Source organism: Oncorhynchus kisutch, linkage group LG7 (genome assembly GCF_002021735.2).
Source record: "Oncorhynchus kisutch isolate 150728-3 linkage group LG7, Okis_V2, whole genome shotgun sequence".
Lineage (NCBI taxonomy): Eukaryota > Metazoa > Chordata > Actinopteri > Salmoniformes > Salmonidae > Oncorhynchus > Oncorhynchus kisutch.
In genome coordinates, this window is record NC_034180.2 from 47,829,744 (window position 1) to 47,856,457 (window position 26,714).

A 26,714-nucleotide genomic window follows, 5' to 3' on the forward strand; every position below is an offset into this window, starting at 1 on the left:
TTTGAGTGAGATTTAGAGGTGAGATGAACTGTTTGTCCAAGATAAATGTTGGTAATGCAGTAATGTAGTGAAGTGTTTTGTTGGTAATGCAGACTGTGAAGTGTTTTGTTGGTAATGCAGGCTGTGAAGTGTTTTGTTGGTAATGCAGTTGTGTGAAGTGTTTTGTTGGTAATGCAGACTGTGTGAAGTGTTTTGTTGGTAATGCAGTTGTGTGAAGTGTTTTGTTGGTAATGCAGACTGTGTGAAGTGTTTTGTTGGTAATGCAGACTGTGTGAAGTGTTTTGTTGGTAATGCAGACTATGAAGTGTTTTGTTGGTAATGCAGACTGTGAAGTGTTTTGTTGGTAATGCAGACTGAGAGAAGTGTTTTGTTGGTAATGCAGTTGTGTGAAGTGTTTTGTTGGTAATGCAGACTGTGTGAAGTGTTTTGTTGGTAATGCAGACTACGTGAAGTGTTTTGTTGGTAATGCAGACTGTGAAGTGTTTGGTTGGTAATGCAGACTGTAAAGTGTTTTGTTGGTAATGCAGACTGAAGTGTTTTGTTGGTAATGCAGTGTGTGAAGTGTTTTGTTGGTAATGCAGACTGTGTGAAGTGTTTTGTTGGTAATGCAGACTGTATGAAGTGTTTTTTTGGTAATGCAGACTGTGAAGTGTTTTGTTGGCAATGCAGACTGTGTGAAGTGTTTTGTTGGTAATGCAGACTGTGAAGTGTTTTGTTGGTAATGCAGCCTGTGTGAAGTGTTTTGTTGGCAATGCAGACTGTGTGAAGTGTTTTGTTGGTAATGCAGACTGTGTGAAGAGTTTTGTTGGTAATGCAGACTGTGAAGTGTTTTGTTGGTAATGCAGACTGTGTGAAATGTTTTGTTGGTAATTCAGACTGTGAAGTGTTTTGTTGGTAATGCAGACTGTGTGAAGTGTTTTGTTGGTAATGCAGACTGTGTGAAATGTTTTGTTGGTAATGCAGACTGTGTGAAGTGTTTTGTTGGTAATGCAGACTGTGTGAAGTGTTTTGTTGGTAATGCAGACTGTGAAGTGTTTGGTTGGTAATGCAGACTGTGAGGTGTTTTGTTGGTAATGCAGACTGTGTGAAGTGTTTTGTTGGTAATGCAGTCTGTATGAAGTGTTTTGTTGGTAATGCAGACTGTGTGAAGAGTTTTGTTGGTAATGCAGACTATGAAGTGTTTTGTTGGTAATGCAGACTGTATGAAGTGTTTTGTTGGTAATGCAGACTGAAGTGTTTTGAAAAAGTGGCTTCAGTATTGACCGATGCTTGTTAGCAATTTTTAAAAACCTGGTAATGAATAATTTGGTATTGGAGATGAATGAGGTGGCAACCCTTGGTAATGGAAGGAGCAGTTTGTTTTTAACTCATAGATTGTGTGTGTATGTGTGTGTGTGCATGCGTTCTGTGTTGTGAAACCCAAGCGGACGTGGGGATAACTAATTCATGGGCACACACAAAAACACACACCTATACACACACCTATACATTCACAAACACACACCTATACAGTACATTGTGTGTGTGTGTTTGTGAATGTATATGTGTGTATACAGTATGTCTGTTAATGTAGAGGTGTGTCAAATTAAATCAAACTTTATCGGGCACATACACATGGTTAGCAGATGTTAATGCGAGTGTAGCGAAGTGTGTGTGTGTGTGTCTGTGTCTGTGTGTGTACATGAGAAATGGGATAACATGGTGGAACATTGTGGTCCGGTGACCCACTTGTAGAAGATTAAATGAAGCTCTACAGATGAGATCCAGTTGTATACTGTAGTACTACTACTACTACCCAACCAATGTGGTAGGGTTCATCAAGCCTTTTATCTTAAGTACATTATGTAGTAATACATCGTTAACTGTGGAAAGCCTGAGTAAACTGTTCCCAGATCTGTTTGTCCTCTTGGTCCCAGATCCGTTTGCGCTCTTGCCAATATACACTCAGTGGCCATTTTAGTGAACCCCATTCACTAAAATGGTTCGCTCCTACAGACAGTGAGTCACGTGGCCGTAGCTTGCTTTATAAAGCAGGCAGACAGGCATCGAGACATTCAGTTACTGTTCGATTGAATGTTAGAATGGGCAAAACTAGTGATCTAAGCGACTTTGAGCGTGGTATGATCCTCAGTGCCAGGCACGACAGTTCCAGTATCGCAGAAACAACCGGCCTCCTGGGCTTTTCACATACGACAGTGTCTAGGGTTTACAGAGAATGGTGCGACAAACAAAAAACATCCAGTCAGCTGCAGTCCTGTGGGCAAAAACAGCTTGAAAGAGAAGGAGAATGGCACAAATCGTGCCAGCTAACAGGCGGGCCACAAACAGGCAAATAACGGAGCTTATGAACAAAACTACTCAGTATTCTCCTCCGTAAAGACCGGGTGTTCAGCCTGATGAACCAAACTACTCTGTAATCTCCTCCGTAAAGACCGGGTGTTCAGCCTGATGAACCAAACTACTCTGTAATCTCCTCCGTAAAGACCGGGGGTAAAGCTGATGAACCAAACTACTCAGTAGTCTCCTCCATAAAGACTGTGGGTCAGCCTGATGAACCAAACTACTCTGTAATCTCCTCCGTAAAGACCGGGGGTCAAGCTGATGAACCAAACTACTCAGTAGTCTCCTCCATAAAGACTGTGGGTCAGCCTGATGAACCAAACTACTCTGTAATCTCCTCCGTAAAGACCGGGTGTTCAGCCTGATGAACCAAACTACTCTGTAATCTCCTCCGTAAAGACCGGGGGTAAAGCTGATGAACCAAACTACTCAGTAGTCTCCTCCATAAAGACTGTGGGTCAGCCTGATGAACCAAACTACTCTGTAATCTCCTCCGTAAAGACCGGGGGTCAAGCTGATGAACCAAACTACTCTGTAATCTCCTCCGTAAAGACCGGGGGTCAAGCTGATGAACCAAACTACTCAGTAGTCTCCTCCATAAAGACTGTGGGTCAGCCTGATGAACCAAACTACTCTGTAATCTCCTCCGTAAAGACCGGGGGTAAAGCTGATGAACCAAACTACTCAGTAGTCTCCTCCATAAAGACTGTGGGTCAGCCTGATGAACCAAACTACTCTGTAATCTCCTCCGTAAAGACCGGGGGTCAAGCTGATGAACCAAACTACTCAGTAGTCTCCTCCATAAAGACTGTGGGTCAGCCTGATGAACCAAACTACTCTGTAATCTCCTCCGTAAAGACCGGGGGTAAAGCTGATGAACCAAACTACTCAGTAGTCTCCTCCATAAAGACTGTGGGTCAGCCTGATGAACCAAACTACTCTGTAATCTCCTCCGTAAAGACCGGGGGTCAAGCTGATGAACTAAACTACTCAGTAGTCTCCTCCATAAAGACTGTGGGTCAGCCTGATGAACCAAACTACTCTGTAATCTCCTCCGTAAAGACCGGGGGTCAAGCTGATGAACCAAACTACTCAGTAGTCTCCTCCATAAAGACTGTGGGTCAGCCTGATGAACCAAACTACTCAGTAGTCTCCTCCATAAAGACCGGGGGTCAAGCTGATGAACCAAACTACTCAGTAGTCTCCTCCATAAAGACTGTGGTTCAGCCTGATGAACCAAACTACTCTGTAATCTCCTCCGTAAAGACCGGGGGTCAAGCTGATGAACTAAACTACTCAGTAGTCTCCTCCATAAAGACTGTGGGTCAGCCTGATGAACCAAACTACTCTGTAATCTCCTCCGTAAAGACCGGGGGTCAAGCTGATGAACCAAACTACTCTGTAATCTCCTCCGTAAAGACCGGGGGTCAAGCTGATGAACCAAACTACTCAGTAGTCTCCTCCATAAAGACTGTGGGTCAGCCTGATGAACCAAACTACTCTGTAATCTCCTCCGTAAAGACCGGGGGTCAAGCTGATGAACTAAACTACTCAGTAGTCTCCTCCATAAAGACTGTGGGTCAGCCTGATGAACCAAACTACTCTGTAATCTCCTCCGTAAAGACCGGGGGTCAAGCTGATGAACCAAACTACTCAGTAGTCTCCTCCATAAAGACTGTGGGTCAGCCTGATGAACCAAACTACTCAGTAGTCTCCTCCATAAAGACCGGGGGTCAAGCTGATGAACCAAACTACTCAGTAGTCTCCTCCATAAAGACTGTGGTTCAGCCTGATGAACCAAACTACTCTGTAATCTCCTCCGTAAAGACCGGGGGTCAAGCTGATGAACTAAACTACTCAGTAGTCTCCTCCATAAAGACTGTGGGTCAGCCTGATGAACCAAACTACTCAGTAGTCTCCTCCTTATAGCCTAACTCTCACACACTCACATAAACACACACATTTTAACAAAACAAATATATATATATGTGTGTGATTACTGATCAATTCATATGTACATTTATAATTAGTAGGTTTCATTTTCTGTTTTAACAAAGCTTTTTCATTTGGGTACTTATGTCTTGTAAATAGTTTGTTTGCTGTGGTTTTTCTATCAGGTGGGCTTTCAACCACACCTGCACATCGTTTTTATTTAGACATTTGTATCTGTATTGTTGTCTATCACTTGTTATCTTTGGTGTAATTTTTTTTTAAAGGATTTGGCGTAAGTAACATGAGTCCATGGCCCCATCCTGCCTGGTGTCAACGGTACAGACTGGTGATAGTGGTGTAATGGTTTGGGGATTATTTTCCTTGCACACGTTCGGTCCCTTGATACCAGTTGAGCAACGTTTCCGAGCCCCGACGCTGTTCTGGAGGCAAAGGGGAGTCCTACCCAGTACTAGATGGGTGTACCTAATAAACTGGCCACTGAGTGTCTCACTTCTCTGTTATAAAAAGTATGCAAATACAAGGCACCAAACACACAGGGTTGGTTAACTCCTGAGGTCCCTTGTGTCTCTACCAACCGAGGTAAACCAGCCCATAGTTTTAACGTCCCCATGTTTGGAATCATTTACTAACCACATGACATCTTGAGTCCCTGGTGCCAATAGGGTCGTTTAAAATGAGGAATGAATTCAGTGAGGTTTGCGAGTGTTTTGGTTGATTTTAATAATGTATTTGTGTTGTTGAAATGTAGTTTATATGTGCTGTTTTTTGTTGCTTTTTAATTTCATTAATTTGATTTGAGCATTTTTTGTTGTCAGGACACCATTCAGAATGAGTCTCAATTGGGCCCCTGTGAATAAATACAAGTTAAAACAAAGAAATAACAAATCCATTGCTGTATGCTGTCATTGTCAAGACAAACATTTTTAGCATGAAAATGATGGAAAAGGAGTTGGCATGATGGCACAAACAGACTGGCACTCAAACATAAATGTAAATGTAAGTAATTTCGCCATATTACAATCATAGGCAGTATTATTCAGAGAGACTTCAAATCATAGACAAGCAGAGCGTAAGTCTGGTATCTAATATCTATGACAAAGACAGTTCCATTTTGACAGTCAGGACAGCAGGCCACAGAGCAGCTGTGGTGCCTGTACATATAACTTAATTTCTCCTCTGGGCTCTGGTGTAACCTGAGAATCTGTTCTCTCGTAAATAAGGGGTCATGTCCGCATGTGGGCGCGGGCAGAATAATGTGACAGTTAACGCGCCTAAAACCCGATGGGAGCTGGCGGAGGACCACGGGGCTTTCAAGGAAGATCGACCGGACATTTGAAAACCAAGATGTAGAATATATATATACACACACACGCGCGCACACACACACACACACACCTGCTATCCACAGTAAGAGAGAAGCATGAAGACCTGGTGGACAGAGGGAGAAGCATGATGACCTGGTGGACAGAGGGAGAAGCATGATGACCTGGTGGACAGAGGGAGAAGCATGATGACCTGGTGGACAGAGGGAGAAGCATGATGACCTGGTGGACAGAGGGAGAAGCATGAAGACCTGGTGGACAGAGGGAGAAGCATGAAGACCTGGTGGACAGAGGGAGAAGCATGAAGACCTGGTGGACAGAGGGAGAAGCATGAAGACCTGGTGGACAGAGGGAGAAGCATGATGACCTGGTGGACAGAGGGAGAAGCATGATGACCTGGTGGACAGCGGGAGAAGCATGGTGACCTGGTGGACAGAGGGAGAAGCATGATGACCTGGTGGACAGAGGGAGAAGCATGATGACCTGGTGGACAGAGGGAGAAGCATGATGACCTGGTGGACAGAGGGAGAAGCATGAAGACCTGGTGGACAGAGGGAGAAGCATGAAGACCTGGTGGACAGAGGGAGAAGCATGATGACCTGGTGGACAGAGGGAGAAGCATGAAGACCTGGTGGACAGAGGGAGAAGCATGATGACCTGGTGGACAGAGGGAGAAGCATGAAGACCTGGTGGACTGAGGATGAGCACGAGGAAAACAGAACGAGGTGTTCTCTAAAGCTTTTCATCACAGTCGGCCCCTGTGGGCCCTGTTCATCTAACTTCATGGGGGAAGGTCTGTGCAAAATAATTGGGGGACATTTTGTGTCACTGAAGCAGTAACAGGACAGAATGAATGTTCAAAGTCTGGTTTGATCATATGAATGTACTGTAGATAAGTCAGTAGGTAAATAGCCTTGGCTTGTGTGAGCCGGAAGAGCTCATAGGAGCAGGAGCCTGTTTCTGCAGCGTGAGGCAGCTTGATGTACAAGTACCCACCCTGGACAACAGGATGCTAGTAAACTCATAAAAAAAAGAAACGTCCTCTCACTGTCAACTGCGTTTATTTTCAGCAAACTTAACATGTGTAAATATTTGTTTGAATATAACAAGATTCAACAACTAAGACATAAACTGAACAAGTTCCACAGACATGTGACTAACAGAAATGGAATAACGTGTCAAAACCAAAAGTTACAGTCAGTATCTGGTGTGGCCACCAGCTGCATTAAGTATTGCAGTGCATCTCCTCCTCATGGACTGCACCAGATTTGCCAGTTCTTGCTGTGAGATGTTACCCCACTCTTTCACCAAGGCACCTGCAAGTTCCCGGACATTGCAAAATTGGAAAATAGTTGGGAAGAGATTTTTGATGTACCCATTCCATGGCACATGGTTTATGAATTGATACGCAAAACAACGCCGGATTCAAAACTTCAAATGTTTCAATATAAATTACTATACAAAATTATTGCAACTAATAGAATGTTATATATATGGGGGATACAATCTTCCCAGCTCTGCAGATTCTGCTGTGAGGAGGCAGAGTCATTAGATCATTTATTTTGGTATTGTCCATATGTAGCTCATTTTTGGTCACAGGTCCAGGAATGGCTGAAGAATTGCAACATTTGCCTAGAACTAACAATACAGATAGCAATACTGGGTGATTTGAAAAGCCATAGTCAATCAATCAATAATATAATAATTATTTTAGCAAAAATGTTTATTTTTAATTTACAATCTGTAGAAGCTATGAGAATAGGAAGGTTCAATTATTTTGTGAAGCATCACAGCACAGTTGAAAAATATATGGCAAGTAGAAATCCGAAATGGATGATGTTGAGAGACAGATGGGAGGGGTTGAGTGGAGCTGAAGGGTGGGACTGGATGATGTTAAGAGACAGATGGGAGGGGTTGAGTGGAGCTGAAGGGTGGGACTAATAACAAGATAAACAATGTAAAACATACGGGATCTGTAGAATGTATAAAGGTTCGGAGCTTTTGTAAAATAGCAGAGTTACAAATAGAATAGGACATCAGAAATAGAGGAAGGACTAAGAACAAACAAGAGAGAACTATTGTAAAGTAGACTGTGTCTGTAGAGTGTGTATAAGATGTCTGGATTGAAGGTAAAAGCAGAAGTGTTTATTAGTTTACTCCAATTGGGGGATCGGCGGAAGGGTTTGCGGGGAATAATAATAAAGGTATATTATTTTAAATAGTATGTATGTCTATACAGGTATGTGTATGTATATATGTGTATATGTATGCATGTGTGTATGGATGTATATATTTACCCAAAAAATATGGGGGATTGGAAATGATGCAGACAATTATATTTGAAGCAACATTCTTTCCGCAATATTAAGTTGATACACCCTCTAAAAAAAAAATCATTAAAAAAATGTATAATAATAATTCCCAGACATTTCTGGGGGGAATGGCCCTAGCCCTCACCCTCCGATCCAACAGGTCCCAGACATGCTCAATGGGATTGAGATCCGGGCTCTTTGCTGGCCATGGCAGAACACTGACATTCCTGTCTTGCAGGGAATCACGCACAGAACGAGCATTATGGCTGGTGGCATTGTCATGCTGGAGGGTCATGTCAGGATGAGCCTGCAGGAAGGGTACCACATGAGGGAGGAGGATGTCTTCCCTGTAACGCACAGCATTGAGATTGTCTGCAATGACAACAAACTCAGTCTGATGATGCTGTGACACACCGCCCCAGACCACGATGGATCCTCCACCTCCAAATCGATCCCGCTCCATAGTACAGGCCTCGGTGTAACGCTCATTCCTTCAACGATAAACGCGAAGGACGATCAACTGTCCGCCGTCCTGTCTCCCTGTAGCGCTGTCTTAGGCGTCTCACAGTACGGGCATTGCAATTTATTGCCCTGGGCACATCTGCAGTCCTCATGCCTCCTTGCAGCATGCCTAAGGCACGTTCACACAGATGAGCAGGGACCCTGGGCATCTTTCTTTTGGTGTTTTTCAGAATCAGTAGAAAGGCCTCTTTAGTGTCCTAAGATTTCAGAACTGTGACCTTAATTTTTTTAATGTTTCATTTATTTTACCTTTATTTAACTAGGCAAGTCAGTTAAGAACAAATTCTTATTTTCATTGACGGCCTAGGAACAGTGGGTTAACAGGGGCAGAACGACAGAATTGTACCCTGTCAGCTCAGGGATTTGAACTTGCAACCTCCCGGTTACTAGTCCAACGCTCTAACCACTATAGGCTACCCTGCCGCCCCATTTGTAAGCTGGTAGTGTCTTAACGACCGTTCCACAGATGCATGTTCATTAATTGTTTATGGTTCATTGAACAAGAATGGGAAACAGTGTATTAACCCTTTATGATGAATATCTGTGGTTATTTGGATTTTTACGAATTATCTTTGAAAGACGGGGTCCTGAGAAAGGGCTGTTTCTTTTTTTGCTGAGTGTATATCATAGTTCCTTACCCCCAATCTTTCTCCTTAATGATGAGTGCCAAGCAGGGCCTTATACCCCCAATCTCTCTCCTTAATGCCGAGTATCAAGCAGGGCCTTATACCCCCAATCTTTCTCCTTAATGATGAGTATCAAGCAGGGCCTTACCCCCAATCTCTCTCCTTAATGATGAGTACCAAGCAGAGCCTTACCCCCAATCTCTCTCCTTAATGATGAGTATCAAGCTGGGCCTTACCCCCAATCTCTCTCCTTAATGCTGAATGTCAAGCAGGGCCTTACCCCCAATCTCTCTCCTTAATGCTGAGTGTCAAGCAGGGCCTTACCCCCAATCTCTCTCCTTAATGCTGAGTATCAAGCAGGGCCTTACCCCCAATCTCTCTCCTTAATGCCGAGTGTCAAGCAGGGCCTTACCCCCAATCTCTCTCCTTAATGCTGAGTGTCAAGCAGGGCCTTACACCCAATCTCTCTCCTTAATGCTGAGTATCAAGCAGGGCCTTACCCCCAATCTCTCTCCTTAATGCCGAGTGCCAAGAAGGGCCTTACCCCCAATCTCTCTCCTTAATGATGAGTGCCGGGATATTTTGTCAGGACAAGATGCTAGAATATGCATATAATTTACAGCTTAGGATAGAAAACACTCTAACGTTTCCAAAACTGTAAAGATATTGTCTGTGAGTATAACAGAACTGATGTTGCAGGCGAAAGCCTGAGAAAAATCCAATCCGGAAGTGCCCCATGTTTTGAAAGCGCTGTGTTCCAAAGTGTCCCTATTGAGCTGTGAATGGGCTATCAACCAGATTACGCGTTCTACGTATTCCCCAAGGTGTCTACAGCATTGTGATTACGCATTTATGTTGAAGAATAGCCGTAGGCGGCTACATTGCGCAAGTGGTCACCTGATGCCCCCAGAGAGATTCTCGCGTAAAATACAGAGGTAGCCATTACTCCAATCGGTCCTACTGAAAAGCGAATTGTTCCGATAGATATATTATCGAATAAATATTTGAAAAACACCTTGAGGATTGATGATAAACAACCTTGGCCATGTTTCTTTTTATATTATGGAGCTAATTTGGAATATTTTTTGCTGTTTTCGTGACTGCAATTTCCGGTTGATTTCTCAGCCAAACGTGAAGAACAAACGGAGCTATTTCGCCTACAAAAATAATATTTTTGGAAAAAAGGAACATTTGCTATCTAACTGGGAGTCTCGTGAGTGAAAACATCCGAAGTTCATCAAATGTAAACTATTGAATTGGATTGCTTTTCTGATTTCCGTGACCAAGTTACCTGCTGCTAGCTGGATAAAATGCTATGCTAGGCTATCGATAAACTTACACAAATGCTTGTCTAGCTTTGGCTGTAAAGCATATTTTGAAAATCTGAGATGACAGGGTGATTAACAAAAGGCTAAGCTGTGTCTCAATATATTTCGTTTGTGATTTTCATGAATAGGAATATTTTCTAGGGATATTTATGTCCGTTGCGTTATGCTAATTAGTGTCAGGCGATGATTACGCTCCCGCATGCGGGATGGGGAGTCAGTAGAGGGTAGGATGCTACATTTTTGAAAGTTGAAAATGTAAGTAGGCATAATAAATAAATCCTACTTATATTAAGCTATTAAGCCTCATAGACAGCCAGTTAAGTTATATTATATAGGTCTAGGCTCCGAAGACATAGACTCCAATTAAGCCATCTTGTATTTTGTAAATTCAGAAGGCACTCGCACATCTGAGCTATCTTTTTTGCAGGTGTGTTGCAACAGCCGGATAAGATGTGGAAAAAGTTGGAACCCGCACACTGCTCCTGATCGTATCACTGATCTTTAAAAACGTATTCAGGATCGGTGTCCCGTCCATGGGACAGTTTGAGCAATCATGGGCTAATGCAATTAGCATGAGGCTGCAAGTAACAAGAACATTTTCCAGGACATAGACATATCTGATATTGGCAGAAAGCTTAAATTCTTGGGTAATATAACTGCACTGTCCAATTTACAGTAGCTATTACAGTGAAAGAATACCATGCTATTGTTTTAGGAGAGTGCATAGTTTTGACAATGAAAAGTTATTAAGTTCTTGGTGATAGGAAACACTCTGAAGTTTCTAATACTGTTTGAATCATGTCTGTGAATATAACAGAACTTATTTAGCAGGCGAAACCCTGAGGAAAAACCATTCAGATCTTTTTTTATGTCATTCTCTTTTCAATGGGATTTCATTGGGAATCCAGATTTCTAAGGGACCTTCTTGCAGTTCCTACCGCTTCCACTGGATGTCACCAGTCTTTAGAAATTGGTTGAAGGTTATCCTTTGTGTAATGAAGAAGTAGCCCTGTTAAAAACTAGGGTAACTTCAAGTGTACTGTTTGTTAGAGGCGCGTGACCAGAAAGGTAGCGTCAGTTTGTTTTCTTCCTGTATTGAACACAGATCATCCCGTCTTCAATTTTATCGATTATTTACTTTAAAAAATACCTCAAGTTGTATTACAAAAGTAGTTTGAAATGTTTTGGCAATGTTTACAGGTAACTTTTGAGATATTTTGTAGTCACGTTGCGCAAGTTGGAACCGGTGTTTTTCTGGATCAAACGCGCCAAATAAATGGACATTTTGGATATATATATCGTCGGAATTCATTGAACAAAAGGACCATTTGTGATGTTTATGGGACATATTGTAGTGCCAACAAAAGAAGCTCATCAAAGTTAAGGCATGACTTACATTTTTATTTCTGCGTTTTGTGTCGCGCCTGCAGGGTTGAAATATGTTTTCTCTCTTTTGTTTACGGAGGTGCTATCCTCAGATAATAGCATCGTTTGCTTTTTCCGAAAAGCCTTTTTGAAATCTGACATGTTGGCTGGATTCACAACACGTGTAGCTTGAATTTGGTATCTTACATGTGTGATTTCATGAAAGTTAGATTTGTATAGTAATTTATTTGAATTTGGCGCTCTGCATTTTCACTGACTTTTGGCCAGGTGGGACACTAGCGTCCCACATATCCCAGAGAGGTTAATGCTGAGTATCAAGCAGGGCCTTACCCCCAATCTCTCTCCTTAATGCTGAGTATCAAGCAGGGCCTTACCCCCAATCTCTCCCCTTAATGTGCCAAGACAAGACCCATCAGGTCTAATTTTTTGTGTCTTTGGCCAAGCCTGAAACATACAAAAGGCTCTGTTTCAATAGCCAATAGCTATACTAGAATATAGCACTTAGTATGAGGCAACCCACTGGGCATCCATTCTAAGTACATTGGAAAGTAGCCAAAGTCTAGCTCCTTAAGAAAAAAGGTGTCCATTACCATTACCCATGCTCCTCCACTATCTCTATGCCACCTTTATGTACAACTCCAGGTGAGTTGGACTGGCCAATGAGCTGGTCAAAAGGAGCCAAGAGAGAGACAGAGATGAGTGACACAATCCCCTGAGGCAGTGGTCATCTTTCAGCAGATTGCCCTGTGGGTAATGTGGTGGTCATTTTCCTGGCGGTAATGGAAAAGCTGTCATGGCCATAACAACATCAAGACAACACAGATAGCAAGACAGGAAGTGATTATTCCCGAAAGGAAATCAACTGAAAAACAGTTGATCAAGCTAAAGACATCGATGGTTTGTGAATATATAGCGAAGGTACTGTTTGTTGTTCGGCTACTTTGGTCTAGGAGTGACACAAAGGATGAGTTAGAGATCGAATTACAATGAGCTGTCTCTGTGGTGTTACAGTGTGGATGAGAGGAACACACACCACACATGCACGTCTCTCACACACACAAACCGACAGCAACACACACGCAAATGTATCTGTCTGTTGTGTTATGTAAACGTAGCATGACGTTTGCTTAGTTTAGCATCGGGCTCAGTGACGATTAGCAGGGCTGCGGGCCCATACTTAAACACACACACCACACACCACACACACACACACACACACACACACACACACACACACACACACACACACACACACACACACACACACACACACACACACACACACACACACACACACTCTGCTGATGCACTCAAACCAGGGTCATACAACAACAGTTGGGCTGTACTTCTATAAGCAGAAACAACGTCTCCCTGTTATTGCAAAGTGCTATACACTGTAACAGGGCTGTTTTCCCTTCTGCTTGAATGTAGAAAAAAGCAACACCAGGTAGTCATCTGGATGAAACCTCAGACATTTCATATTTGCAAAGTCCAAAGAGTTAAGTGAATAACATAATGGTGACTAAATGTTTTCTGATGATATAAGCATCAGTGGAAATGTACTGATAGTGGTGATTTCAGCATAACATTGGTACGACCCTGATCCAACCCTGGTTGACTAGCCAAAAACTCATATCCGTCTAGTCAGCGGGTAATCAGTGTTCCCATGAAGGCAGAGCTTTAGTTAACAGGGCTTTAGTTAAGGTCAAACCCATTGAGCCAGGGCTTTAGTTAACAGGGCTTTAGTTAAGGTCAAACCCATCGAGGCAGGGCTTTAGTTAACAGGGCTTTAGTTAAGGCCAAACCCATCGAGGCAGGGCTTTAGTTAACAGGGCTTTAGTTAAGGGCAAACCCATCGAGGCAGGGCTTTAGTTAACAGGGCTTTAGTTAAGGCCAAACCCATTGAGGCAGGGCTTTAGTTCAGGACAAAGGCCTTCCCGCCTTTGGGAACAACACCCATTGTTAGGGCAGAGGTGTGCATCTCTTCATTATATACAGATCTCTGGTGTAAATGGGGAGGTGCACACATCACAGAACACCAAAAATACAACGGGCTTAAGATAGGGCACTTGCAGCGCCAGGGTAGTGGGTTCGATTCCCATGGGGGACCAGTATGAAAAAAATGAAAAAACAATGTCACTCTGGATGAGAGCATCTGCTAAATGACTAAAATGTCAATGTAAACTATAGTTAACAGGGCTTTAGTTAACAGGGCTTTAGTTAACAGGGCTTTAGTTGGCAGGGCTTTAGTTAGCAGGGCTTTAGTTAGCAGGGCTTTAGTTAGCAGGGCTTTAGTTAACAGGGCTTTAGTTAACAGGATATATCACTAACCTCACCTACAATGCAATAGTGAACAAACTGCAACATTTTACAATATTTACATTGACAATATCAGCCATCTACTGTTTGCCTTTGTCCCTATTCTCAAATTAGCCTTGAACCAAACGTGTGTCCAATTGTAGGAAAGGGTGGTAGTTGGTAGGAAAGGGTAGCTTTGAATGAGTCTAGATTAGAATATCACGGCTGTAAAAGAAACGGATGCATCTCATAATGAACGATAGGAGTGTTTATTTGGTGTGGAAACAAGATAGCACAACGCGTTCACCCCCATACTAACTGGTAGGATTGCAGAGCACAGAGACGAGTGTTAGCGCTCAGGCTAACATCTAGTTTACTTTCTGATTCTGCCCGTTGGGAGAGTGACCGTCACTTTCACCACAGACAGACTGAGTGAGGTCTGAGGTTGGCAACGATGGGAACTACTGACCACAGACTAGTCTGGACAACTCCACCAGACGCTATTATGAGCATTTACCTCAGTCCTCACGTGCTAATGCTAAAGACTATAACAAACCAATAACAAAAAACACACGCACTTAAACTTTAGCCTAGCCTTCAGCGCTAGAAACTTGTAAAACAACTCACATTTACCTCCCTCATAGAGGCTTATGCTAATGCAGATAAAACTAAAACACACGTTAGATATCCTAGCCGCAATAAGACTTAGTATTCACTGCAACAACAAAAAAAACTGTCCAAACAGTTAAACAACTCATGTCAAAATGACTGAGTCTATATAACTGCAACTGAGGCAGTCTGACAGTGGTTGTGTTATTGCTGTGGGATCGATATGGGAGTGGGAACGGTATCAACGGATGAGATGTAATGCCCCTGGAGACTCGCTCCGTTCCACAGAGATAGAAATCAGGGTATAGCGTGGGGAGCGTTAATCCTATAGAATCCTATAGAATACAATTAAAATGGGGCTGGATATATTGGCATACTACAGCTGAAGTCGGAAGTTTACATACACCTTAGCCAAATACATTTAAACATTCCCTGTCTTAGGTCAGTTAGGATCATCACTTTATTTTAAGAATGTGAAATGTCAGAATGATAGTAGAGGTAATGATTTATTTCAGCTTTTATTTCTTTCATCACATTCCCAGTGGGTCAGAGGTTCACATACACTCAATAAGTATTTGGTAGTATTGCCTTTAAATTGTTTAACTTGAGTCAAATGTTTCAGGTAGCCTTCCACAAGCTTCCCACAATAAGTTGGGTGAATTTCGGACCATTCCTCCTGACAGAGCTGGCAAAGTCAAGGTATTGGAGTGGCCATCACAAAGCCCTGAGTCAGGTTTGTTGGCCTCCTTGCTGACACACACTTTTTCAGTTCTACCCACAAATGTTATACGGGATTGAGGTCAGGGCTTTGTGATGGCCACTCCAATACCTTGACTTTGTTGTCTTTAAGCCATTTTGCCACAACTTTGGAACTATGCTTGGGGTCATTGTCCATTTGGAAGACCCATTTGCGACCAAGCTTTAACTTTCTGACTGATGTCTTGAGATGTTGCTTCAATATATCCACGTAATTTTCCTGCCTCATGAAGCCATCTATTTTGTGAAGTGCACCAGCCCTCCTGCAGCAAAGCACCCCCACAACATGATGCTGCCACCACCATGCTTCATGGTTGGGATGGTGTTCTTCGGCTTGCAAGCGTTCCCCCTTTTTCCTCCAAACATAACAATGGTCATTATGGCCAAACAGTTCTATTTTTGTTTCATCAGACCAGGTGACATTTCTCCAAAAAGTGTTTTTTTAAATTCCCCATGTGCAGTTGCAAACCGTAGTCTGTCTTTTTTTTATGGTGGTTTTGGCTTCTTCCTTGCTGAGCGGACTTTCAGGTTATGTCGATATAGGACTCGTTTTACTGTAGATATAGATACTTTTGTACCTGTTTCCTCCAGCATCTTCACAAGGTCCTTTGCTGTTGTTCTGGGATTGACTTGCACTTTTCGCACCAATGTACGTTCATCTCTAGGAGACAGAACGTGTCTCCTTCCTGAGCGGTATGATGGCTGCGTGGTCCCATGGTGTTTTACTTGCGTACTATGAGGGTTCTAGTTCTCATCAACATGTATAGTATAATCACTCATACTGTACAGTACTGTGAGGGTTCTAGTTCTCATCAACATGTATAGTATAATCACTCATACTGTACAGTACTGTGAGGGTTCTAGTTCTCATCAACATGTATAGTATAATCACTCATATTGTACAGTACTGTGAGGGTTCTAGTTCTCCCTCTCTTTTGCATTTGGCCACAAGTTCTCATCAACATTACATATTATGTCTTCTCTGGTGATGCATCTTGGGAAGGATCTTCTGGAATGTCTAATCCAACCCTGTCAGTCTTCAGGAGAAGTGTCTCCACACCCTGCATTCATTGCATCCAGTAAGGACATCTGGTCATGTGGATGGTGGTCATAAACCTTCCACCTCCATGCAGAGAAAAACTCCTCTATGGGGTTTAGGACGGGTGAGTATGGAGGTAGGAATAGTACTGACATCCTGGGATGTGCAGCAAACCAGTCTGTGACTGCAGCAGAGTGGTGGAATGCCACATGATCCCACACAACAACGAAGGTAGGGGAGTTTCTTGACCCTCTCCATTTCTTCTCTCCATTTCTTCCCCTGTGGCATTTTTTCCCCAGTTTGAATCTCCATTACTCTCTAAAATACAGTAAATCCACAGTTTTTCACTACTTTACATTATGCATAGCGCTGTATGTACCCTGTTTGGTTATTGAACAGACATCTTACCTGGACATATTGATACCTGAGTTCTTTCACACGTTCACCATTTCTCTCAAAGGGTACAGTTTACAACTGCTTCGTCCTTATTTAATGTTTCTCTGAAAGGGTACAGTTTACAACTGCTTCGTCCTTATTTAATGTTTCTCTGGGATTCGTTGTGCTGACTGTATTCACATTCCCAAAAGTGATATCGTCTGCCAGCACTCTGTCCCGAATTTCCTGCAGTTTTATTGCATTGTTCCCAATTACCATGTCAACAATGGCAATTTCCTGCGCGTCTGATAATATTCTGCCTCTCCCTCCTGTGGGAGGCAACCTTTGGATCCTACTGAAAAACACAAAACAATATATTTCAAAATGTCAGTGAACATACTGTTATTGTACTGTAATATGTATTAACACTTATCAATGATCACTGACGGATGCACATCTCACCTGTTGTTTTGCTAGAAAATTCGTACTATTGATGCAACTGTTGAACGCTGCAGATTTGGTTACAATCGAGAGAACATGGTTTACAACATGGTCGATAATTGTGGCCCTTATCTCATCAGAGACCACCGCTCTTGGTCTTCATCTCCTTTGTCCTCCCCACACTCTCCCTCTCGCTCCCTGACACTCTTCTTCCCCCACCAACCTGTCTTCCTTCATCCCATGTTTCTAAACTAAATCATCCTGAAGCCGTCCTCTTTTGTCTGTTTGGTAACGAGACTAAAAACAGGACACTTGGGTCGGCTTTCAGATGAAATTGCAATCAGCTGTGTTTGGAATGATTAAATATTCTGCTGAGATATTCGATATGTTTCAGTCTGGTTACTGCAGAGATGCACGACATTTGTCATCATTCTGTTTTGAATGTGTTAACAGTTTTGGAAACAGTGTGTTATCATTTGAAAACGTGCTGCAAATATATAGTTTAGCAGGTGGTGGAGTATTGAATGAGAAAAGAGTTCATGGATTTTGGAGAATGTGGTCATTGAATGAAACATGTTTAACAGTTTGGTCCACATACACTTCTGTTTCGCTGACCGTGTGAAGAGTTTTGACAATGTATGTTAGCAATTGAAAAAATGTCAATTAGTGTGGGGTATTTCAAAGTACAAGCTTATCACTCTGGGAGTTTGATGGCATGCAGCCTAGGTCCATTACTGATTAGATCAGGGCATGCAGCCTAGGTCCATTCCTGATTAGATCAGGGCATGTTTCAGGTCCATTCCTGATTAGATCAGGGCATGTTTCAGGTCCATTACTGATTAGATCAGGGCATGTTTCAGGTCCATTCCTGATTAGATTAGGGCATGTTTCAGGTCCATTCCTGATTAGATTAGGGCATTTTTCAGGTCCATTAAGGTTTAGATTAGGGCATGTTTCAGGTCCATTAATGAAGGATTAGATTAGGGCATGTTTCAGGTCCATTAATGATTAGAGTAGGGCATGTTTCAGATGGGTTATGGATAATTCACAGTTTCAGATGGGTCATGGATAATTCACAGTTTGAATAGAGGCTTAAGAGGACTCTAAAATACAATACAATGCAACACAATACAACAGACTTTAACATAATGTCAACAAGTTGGTTTTAAAGTTTCAGAAAGATAATTTATTCCAATCAGGTCAATGTTTTGGTCATTTTATTCATATTTCTGAAGTAGTCTTGAAGGCAGGATTGTCTGGAACATAGCAGACAGAAACATAGGGGAAAGGGGGAAACCTAGTCGGTTGTACAACTGAATGCATTCAACTGAAATGTGTCTTTGAATCAGAGAGATGCAGGGTGCTTCCATAATTGACATCCGCGTCTTCGGCGCCCGGGGAACAGTGGGTTAACTGCCATGTCAGCTCGTGGATTTGATCCAGCCACCTTTTGGTTTCTGGCCCAACACACTAACCACTAGGCTAGGCTAAATTGAAGCCTGTCATATTATGAGTTGAAGTTACCATGATGTAACCATTATGTCATTATGGCGTAACTGTGACTGGATGAAATCACTCACTGTACTGTAGCGGAGGATACCCTACATCTACACTGAGGTTCTTCAACATCCTGTTGTTTACTATGACATCAACTTTTTAATCACACTGTTTCACCGGTCTGTCGTGCTTACCTAACACCGAGACCCGGACCAAACACACCTATGTTTACCTTACTGTGTGTGAAGCACCCACCACTTTTGCCTGTTTTTCACACTACACACTACGCACTACACACTACGCACTACACACTACGCACTACACACTATGTACTACACATGACACACTACAGACTACGCACTACTCACTACACACTACACACTACAGATTACGCACTACTCACTTCACACTACCCCCTACGCACTACAGACTACGCACTACACACTACGCACTACTCACTACGCACTACACACCAAGCACTACAGACTACACACTACGCACTACAGACTACGCACTACACACTACGCTCTACACACTACACCCTACACACCTGATCTTAAAGGTGAGCCTGTCTTGTCTTCTCCTTGTGCACAACAACACATCACCAGATTACACAACAACACATCACCAGATTACACAACATCAGATTACACAACAACACATCACCAGATTACACAACAACACATTACCAGATTACACAACAACACATTACCAGATTACACAACATCACATCATCAGATTACACTACAACACATCAACAGATTACACAACACATCACCAGATTACACAACAACACATCACCAGATTACACAACAACACATCACCAGATTACACAACATCACATCATCAGATTACACTACAACACATCACCAGATTACACAACATCACCAGATTACACAACATCACATCACCAGATTACACAACAATGTTAGTCAACCCATGTCTTGGCGTGCACGAGAGGAGATTATCCATCTGAGAAATATAATTACTCTCCTTACCAGGTTGGATGGGGAGCGTTGCTGCACAGCTATTTTCAGGTCTCTCCAGAGATGTTCAATCGGGTTCAAGTCCTGGCTCTGGCTGGGCCATTCAAGGACATGAGACAAGGAGACTTGTCCCGAAGCCACTCCTGCCACTCTTGTCTTGGCTGTGTGCTTTGGGTCGTTGTCCTGTTGGAAGGTGAACTTTCGTCCCAGTCGGAGTTCCTTAGCGCTCTGAAGCAGGTTTTCATCAAGGATCTCTCTGTACTTTTCTCCGTTCATCTTTGCCTCGATCCTGACTAGTCTCCCAGACCCTGCCGCTGAAAAGCATCCCACAGCATGATGCTGCCACCACCATGCTTCACCGTAGGGATGGGGTCAGGTTTCCTCCAGACGTGGCGCTTGGCCTCCCTGACCAAGGCCCTTCTCCCCCAGTTGCTCAGTTTGGCCAGACGGCCAGCTCTAGGAAGAGTCTTGGTGGTTCCAAACCAGGGGGACCTTCAATGCTGCAGAAATGTTTTGGTACCCTTCCCCAGACCTGTGCCTCGACACAATCCTGTCTCAGAGCTCTACGGACAATTCCTTTGATCTCATGGCTTGGTTTTTGCTCTGACATGCACTGTCAGCTGTAGGACCTTATATAGACAGGTGTGTTTTTCCAAATCATGTCCAATCAATTGAATTTACCACAGGTGGACTCCAATCAAGTTGTAGAAACATCTGAAGGATGATCAGTGGAAACAGGATGCACCTGAGCTCAATTTTGAGTCTCACAGCAAAGGGTCTGAATACTTATGTAAATAAGGTATTTCAGTTTTACGTTTTATTTATAAATTTACAAAAATGTCTAAAAACCTGTTTTTTTTGTGTTAATTTTGTATTTTGTTTAACCATTATTTAAATAGGCAAGTCAGTTAAGAACAAATTATTGTTTACAGTGATGGCCTACCCCGGCCAAACTCTAACCCGGACGACGCTGGGCCAATTGTGCGACGCCCTATGGGACTCCCAATCACGGCCAGTTGTGATACAGCCTGGAGTCGAACCAGAGTTTGTAATGACGCCTCTAGCAAGGCCTTAGACCGCTGCTCCACTCGGGAGCCCGAGTGTGGGGTACTGTGGGGTATTGTGTGTAGATTGATGAGGATTTTTTAAATTTAATCCATTTTAGAACAAGGCTGTGATGTAACAAAATGTGGAAAAAGTCAAGGGGTCTGAATACTTCCCGAATGCACTGTAAATAGACCCTAAAGCTCTGTGTGTTGGACGATACTATTGGAACGAGGTGAATTACATGATGTGATCTTGTTATCATCTTGTACCAATAGTAAAGTCTGACACATACCAATATTATTTGTGTTTCATTTTGAGGACTAATTCTTATATGTGATTGAGAGCCTTTCTGTTCAGCCGAATTCTATCACAGTTGCTCTAGCCCAAAATGTCACAGCCAAGCCGACCAGCAGGCAGTCGGCGCCATTTAAACGTTGCCTAGTTTCATGGCCACTTGTCTTCCCTCTCTCCGGAACAGGTTTGATGAGCGAGAAAGAATAGTCTCCTTGATGGCTCCTTGAAAATACACTAACCATAGCATATGCCCCTAGAGTGCCACCACAACAGAGGACGGGAGTAACAAGAAGAGGATCTATGACATGGGACACCCCTATGTCCCCTATTGCTCAAATGACAGGATCGTATCCTGTTTCAAATGGCTGAATGATTCACCTAACTTTTCCGCTACTCCCATCTCTCCCCATGTGGGCCAGACACGTAGCAGTGCCCTTGGGCTATGCTGCCTTATAAACAATGCCCAACAGGATGTGGCATGCTACACATAGCTCCTTGAAAGTCATGTTTCTTGAAAAATGGATTACTAACATGCAAAACATGTTGGGACTGTATCATAAGTAAAATACCAACATATCGAACAAGGAACATCAATGCAATGTCATAGTTAGACATTTCCAAGCACAAACCTGTGATAGAGCTAGAAACACGAATTGGCGTTTTAGTTAATAGCTATGTAAACAGGAAGTTAGTGGTGCTAAAACTACAGCATTCAGTAGAACTACATAATGAACATCTTGTAACATACAACAGAATGCTGTTTTTTGAATGGATTTTTCCTTTAACGGAGACATTTCAGGACGGGTGCAGGGTCATCTGTAGTCTAAAATGGCCGTCCTCTCTTTCTTTCCTTCTCTCCCAGGAGAGGTTCGAGGCCCTGTTCAGGATCTATGACGAGCAGACGTCCTTCCAGATGTTCAAGAGCTTCAGGCGAGTCCGCATCAGTTTCAGCACTCCGGAAGCGGCCGCCCGCGCTCGCATCGAGCTCCATGAGACTGAGTTCAACGGCAAGCAGCTCAAGCTCTACTTTGCCCAGGTGAGTGAGCTCTTCCTGGGGGAAGGTTTGGGCCGGAACTGGGGCCTTTTGGGAGATATGGGAGTCATTACAGTCCAGGTTAGACCAGTGTTTTCTTCCAGTTAGTCTGTTTTCTTTCATTTGGTGCATAATGAGCCCCAGGTATTACAGAGGCTAAACTCAGAGCAGTATACTGAATCCTAGGGCATGCACTGTACTCTCCAAGGGTGGGAAACTGGCCCCAACAACACTGGCCTCAACATGATTTTTGAAAGACTTCCTCATCTCTGTACCCCACACATTCAATTATCTGTAAGGTCCCTCAGTCGAGCAATGAATTTCAAACACAGATTCAACCACACAGACCAGGGATGTTTTCTAGTGCCTCGCAAAGAAGGGCGGCTACTGGTATTTAAAAAGCAGACACTGAATATCCCTTTGAGCATGGTGAAGTTATTAATTACACTTTGGATGGTGCATCAATACACCAAGTCACTACAAAGATACAGGCATCCTTACTAACTCAGTTGCTGGAGAGGAAGGAAACTTCTCAGGGATTTCATCATGAGGCCAATGGTGACTTTAAAACAGTTACAGAGGTTAATACATCTGATAGGAGGAAACTGAGGATGGATCAACAACATTGTAGTTACTCCACAATACATACCTTATTGACAGATTGAAAAGAAGGAAGCCTGTACAGAATAAAATATTCCAAAACATGCATCTTTCACTAAAGTGAACCTGCAAAAAAATGTGGCAAAGTAATTCACCCTTTGTCCTGTATAGAGTGTTACACTATATATGCACAAGTATGTGGACAACCCTTCAAATTAGTGGACTCAGCTATTTCAGCCACACCTCTTAATGACAAGTGCATAAAATCGAGCACACAGACATGCAATCTCCATAGACAAACATTGGCAGTAGAATGGCCTCACTGAAGAGCTCAGTAACATTTTGGGGAAGTCCCTTTCCTGTTTCGGCATGACATTTTGGGAAAGTCTCTTTCCTGTTTCAGCATGACAATGCCCCGTGCACAAAGCAAGGTCCATAGAGAAATTGTTTGTCAAGCTTGGTGTGGAAGAACTTGACTGGCCTGCACAGAGCCCTGACCTCAACCCCATTGAACACCTTTGGGATGATTGGAACGCCGACTGCGAGCCAGGCCTAATCGCCCAACATTAGTGCCCGACCTCACTAATGCTCTTGTGGCTGAATGGAAGCAAGTCCCCACAGCAATGTTCCAACATCTAGTGGAAAGCCTTCCCAGAAGAGTGTAGGCTGTTTTAGCAGGAAAGGGGGGACCAACTCCATATTAAAGCCCATATTTTTGGAATGAGATGTTCAAGGAGCAGGTGTCCACATCCAATACAACACGTTACTGAGTACCATTCTCCATATTTTCAAGCATAGTGGTGGTTGCATCATGTTATGGATATGCTTGTAATCGACTGGGGAGTTTTTCGGGATAAAAAAATAAATGGAATGGAGCTAAGCACAGGCAACATTCTAGAAGAATTAATTCACCTTTCAGCAGGACAATAACCTTAAAGACAAGGCCAAATCTATGCTGGAGTCGCTTACCAAGAAGACAAGTGAATGTTCCTGACTGGCCGAGTTACAGTTTTGACTTAATAAATCTACTTGACAATCTATGGCAAGACCTGAAAATAATTGTCTAGCAATGACCAACAATCAATTTGACAGAGATTGAAGAATTTTGAAAAGAATAATATGCAAATGATGAACAATCCAGGTGTGCAAAGCTCTTGGAGACTTACCAAGAAAGACTTACAGCTGTAATTGCTGCCAAAGGTGCTTCTACAAAAGTATTGACTCAGGGGGTGTCAATTAAACTTATGTCAATTAGATAGTTCTGTATTTAATTTTCAATACATTTGCTAAAATTTCTTACAAAATGTTTTCACGTCATGTCATTGTGGAGTATTGTGTGTAGATGGGTGAATCTGTTTTGAATTCAGGCTGTAACACAACAAAATGTGGAATAAGTCAAGGGTTTGAAAACTTTCTGAAGGCACTTGTGGCGCAGGTTGAATCAAAGCACTCGGGAGGAGCCTATTTGTGTGCAGACTTTTATCCTTTCTTTATTTCTCTACTGTACTCTCCCCATTGAGAATATAGTGGTATTTCTCTACTGTACTCTCCCCATTGAGAATGTAGTGGTATTTCTCGACTGTACTCTCCCCATTGAGAATATAGTGGTATTTCTCGACTGTACTCTCCCCATTGAGAATATAGTGGTATTTCTCGACTGTACTCTCCCCATTGAGAATGTAGTGGTATTTCTCGACTGTACTCTCCCCATTGAGAATGTAATGTCTATTTCTCTACTGTACTCTCCCCATTGAGAATGTAGTGGTATTTCTCTACTGTACTCTCCCCATTGAGAATGTAGTGTGTGTGTGTGTGTGTGTGTGTGTTTATGCATGCCCGTCTGTGTGTGTACTCAGCATGTGTTTGTTCTGAGTGTGTGTTCTGAGGTGTGGGTTCCATAAGGGACGAGCCAAGGTGTGTGTGTGTGTCTTGTATTAGATATAATCCAGTACATTGTGTTCAGTCCAGGGAGCAAACAGGAAGATAATTTATATATTATACTGATCCAGTCCTCTCAGACCTACATGAAGTGGTAAGAGTGGTAAGAGTCTGTAGGGGTAAGAGTCTATAGGGGTAAGAGTCTATAGGGATAAGAGCCTATAGGGATAAGAGTCTATAGGGGTAAGAGCCTATAGGGATAAGAGTCTGTAGGGTAAGAGTCTATAGTGGTAAGAGTCTATAGGGGTAAGAGTCTATAGGGATAAGAGTCTATAGGGATAAGAGTCTATAGGGATAAGATGTGACAATACAGAGGCGGATGCAAGATGCAAGCAACGATGGTTTAATGAATACAGTTTACAGCAGCAACAGGACAGACTGACTGTACTCAGATGGAATCCGACCCAGGGACTAGGGCGCATCTTCCGATGATAGCGTGCTGAGAAATCCAGGGGAGTGTGTCCGGATGTGTAGGAGGGAGCACAGCAGATAATCCACACAAGGGCGGTGAGAGATGAGTACGGACACACGACACAAACTCAGAGAAGTAACAACGATCTGACAACAAGAAACACTGGTTACAGAACATATAAAGGGAAGATAAGTGATTCCAGCTGGCACAGACAATCAGGCCGAGATTGGGAACCACGCCCACACAAACACGGGAGAGAGAGAGAGAGAGAGAGAGAGAGAGAGAGAGAGAGAGAAAGAGAGAGGGAGGCAGTGGATTCATGAACCGTGACAATACCCCCCCCCCTAGGAACGCCTCTTGGCGTTCCCAGGCGGATTTACCTGTCGATTGAAATCATCGATAAGGGAGTGATCCAGAATGTCCCTAGCAGGTACCCAACTTCTCTCCTCCGGGCCGTAACCCTCCCAGTCCACCAGGTACTGGAATCCGCGTCCCCTCCTTCTAGAGTCCAAAATACGATTGACAGAAAAGGTGGGTTCCCCATCAACAAGTCGTGGCGGCGGGGGAACCGGGACCGGCGGGTTAATGCGTGCCTGAAACACAGGTTTTATTTTAGACACATGAAAGGTAGGATGAATTCTCCTATACGCCGGAGGAAGCTTGAGCCGGACCGCCACCGGACTAATGATCCTGATGACTTTGAACGGGCCGATAAATTTGGGGGCAAGCTTGTTCGAAACGGATCGGAGTGGAATGTTCTTAGTAGAAAGCCACACTCTTTGGCCAACGACGTATACCGGAGGCTTCGACCGGTGGCGATCGGCCTTAGCCTTGGTGCGCTCCCCCACCCGGAGAAGAGTCTCACGGGCTCTGCTCCATGCGTGACGGCACCTCTGGATGAAAGCGTGAGCGGAGGGAACAGTGACCTCGGACTCCGTACTGGGAAAGATAGGTGGCTGGTAACCTAAACTACACTCAAACGGAGAGAGACCCGTGGCTGCCACTGGCAACGAATTGTGAGCGTACTCAACCATAGAGAGTTGTTGACTCCAGGAAGAGGGATTCTTAGAAACCAAACATCGCAACACTCTCTCCAAATCTTGGTTGGCCCTCTCCGTTTGACCGTTGCTCTGGGGATGAAACCCTGAAGACAGGCTGACACTCGCTCCCAGTAACCTACAAAACTCTTGCCAAAACTTGGACACAAATTGGGGCCCCCTGTCAGAAACTACGTCCATCGGCAGGCCATGTAAGCGAAAGACGTGATCCACGACAGTTACCGCTGTCTCCTTGGCAGATGGTAATTTAGGCAAGGGAATAAAATGAGCCGCCTTCGAGAACCGGTCCACCACGGTCAAAACAACCGTCTTGCCCTGGGAGGGCGGGAGGGCGGTAACAAAATCTAGCGCGATGTGGGACCAGGGTCTCGAAGGGACCGACAGCGGTTGGAGTAACCCATCTGGGGGTCGATTAGAAGTCTTCCCAGTGGCACAAACCGAGCAAGCCAAGACAAAACTGTGAATGTCACGAGCCATCAGTGGCCACCAAAAGCGTTGCTTAACCAAAAAGCTAGTGCGGCTGACTCCTGGATGACACGCTA

The 26,714-nt window shown here is 43.5% G+C and overlaps 1 protein-coding gene across 2 annotated transcripts in view; it reads left to right on the top strand.

Annotated features, from left to right (window-relative positions):
* Positions 1 to 26,714, top strand: part of rcan3 (regulator of calcineurin 3) — a 93,597-nt gene that overhangs the window by 46,423 nt on the left and 20,460 nt on the right. For both annotated transcript variants that reach the window (XM_031829202.1, XM_031829203.1), the window contains exon 2: positions 21,994 to 22,167. In XM_031829202.1, coding sequence (XP_031685062.1) covers positions 21,994 to 22,167 — 174 coding nt within the window. The remainder of the gene's footprint in view (positions 1 to 21,993; positions 22,168 to 26,714) is intronic.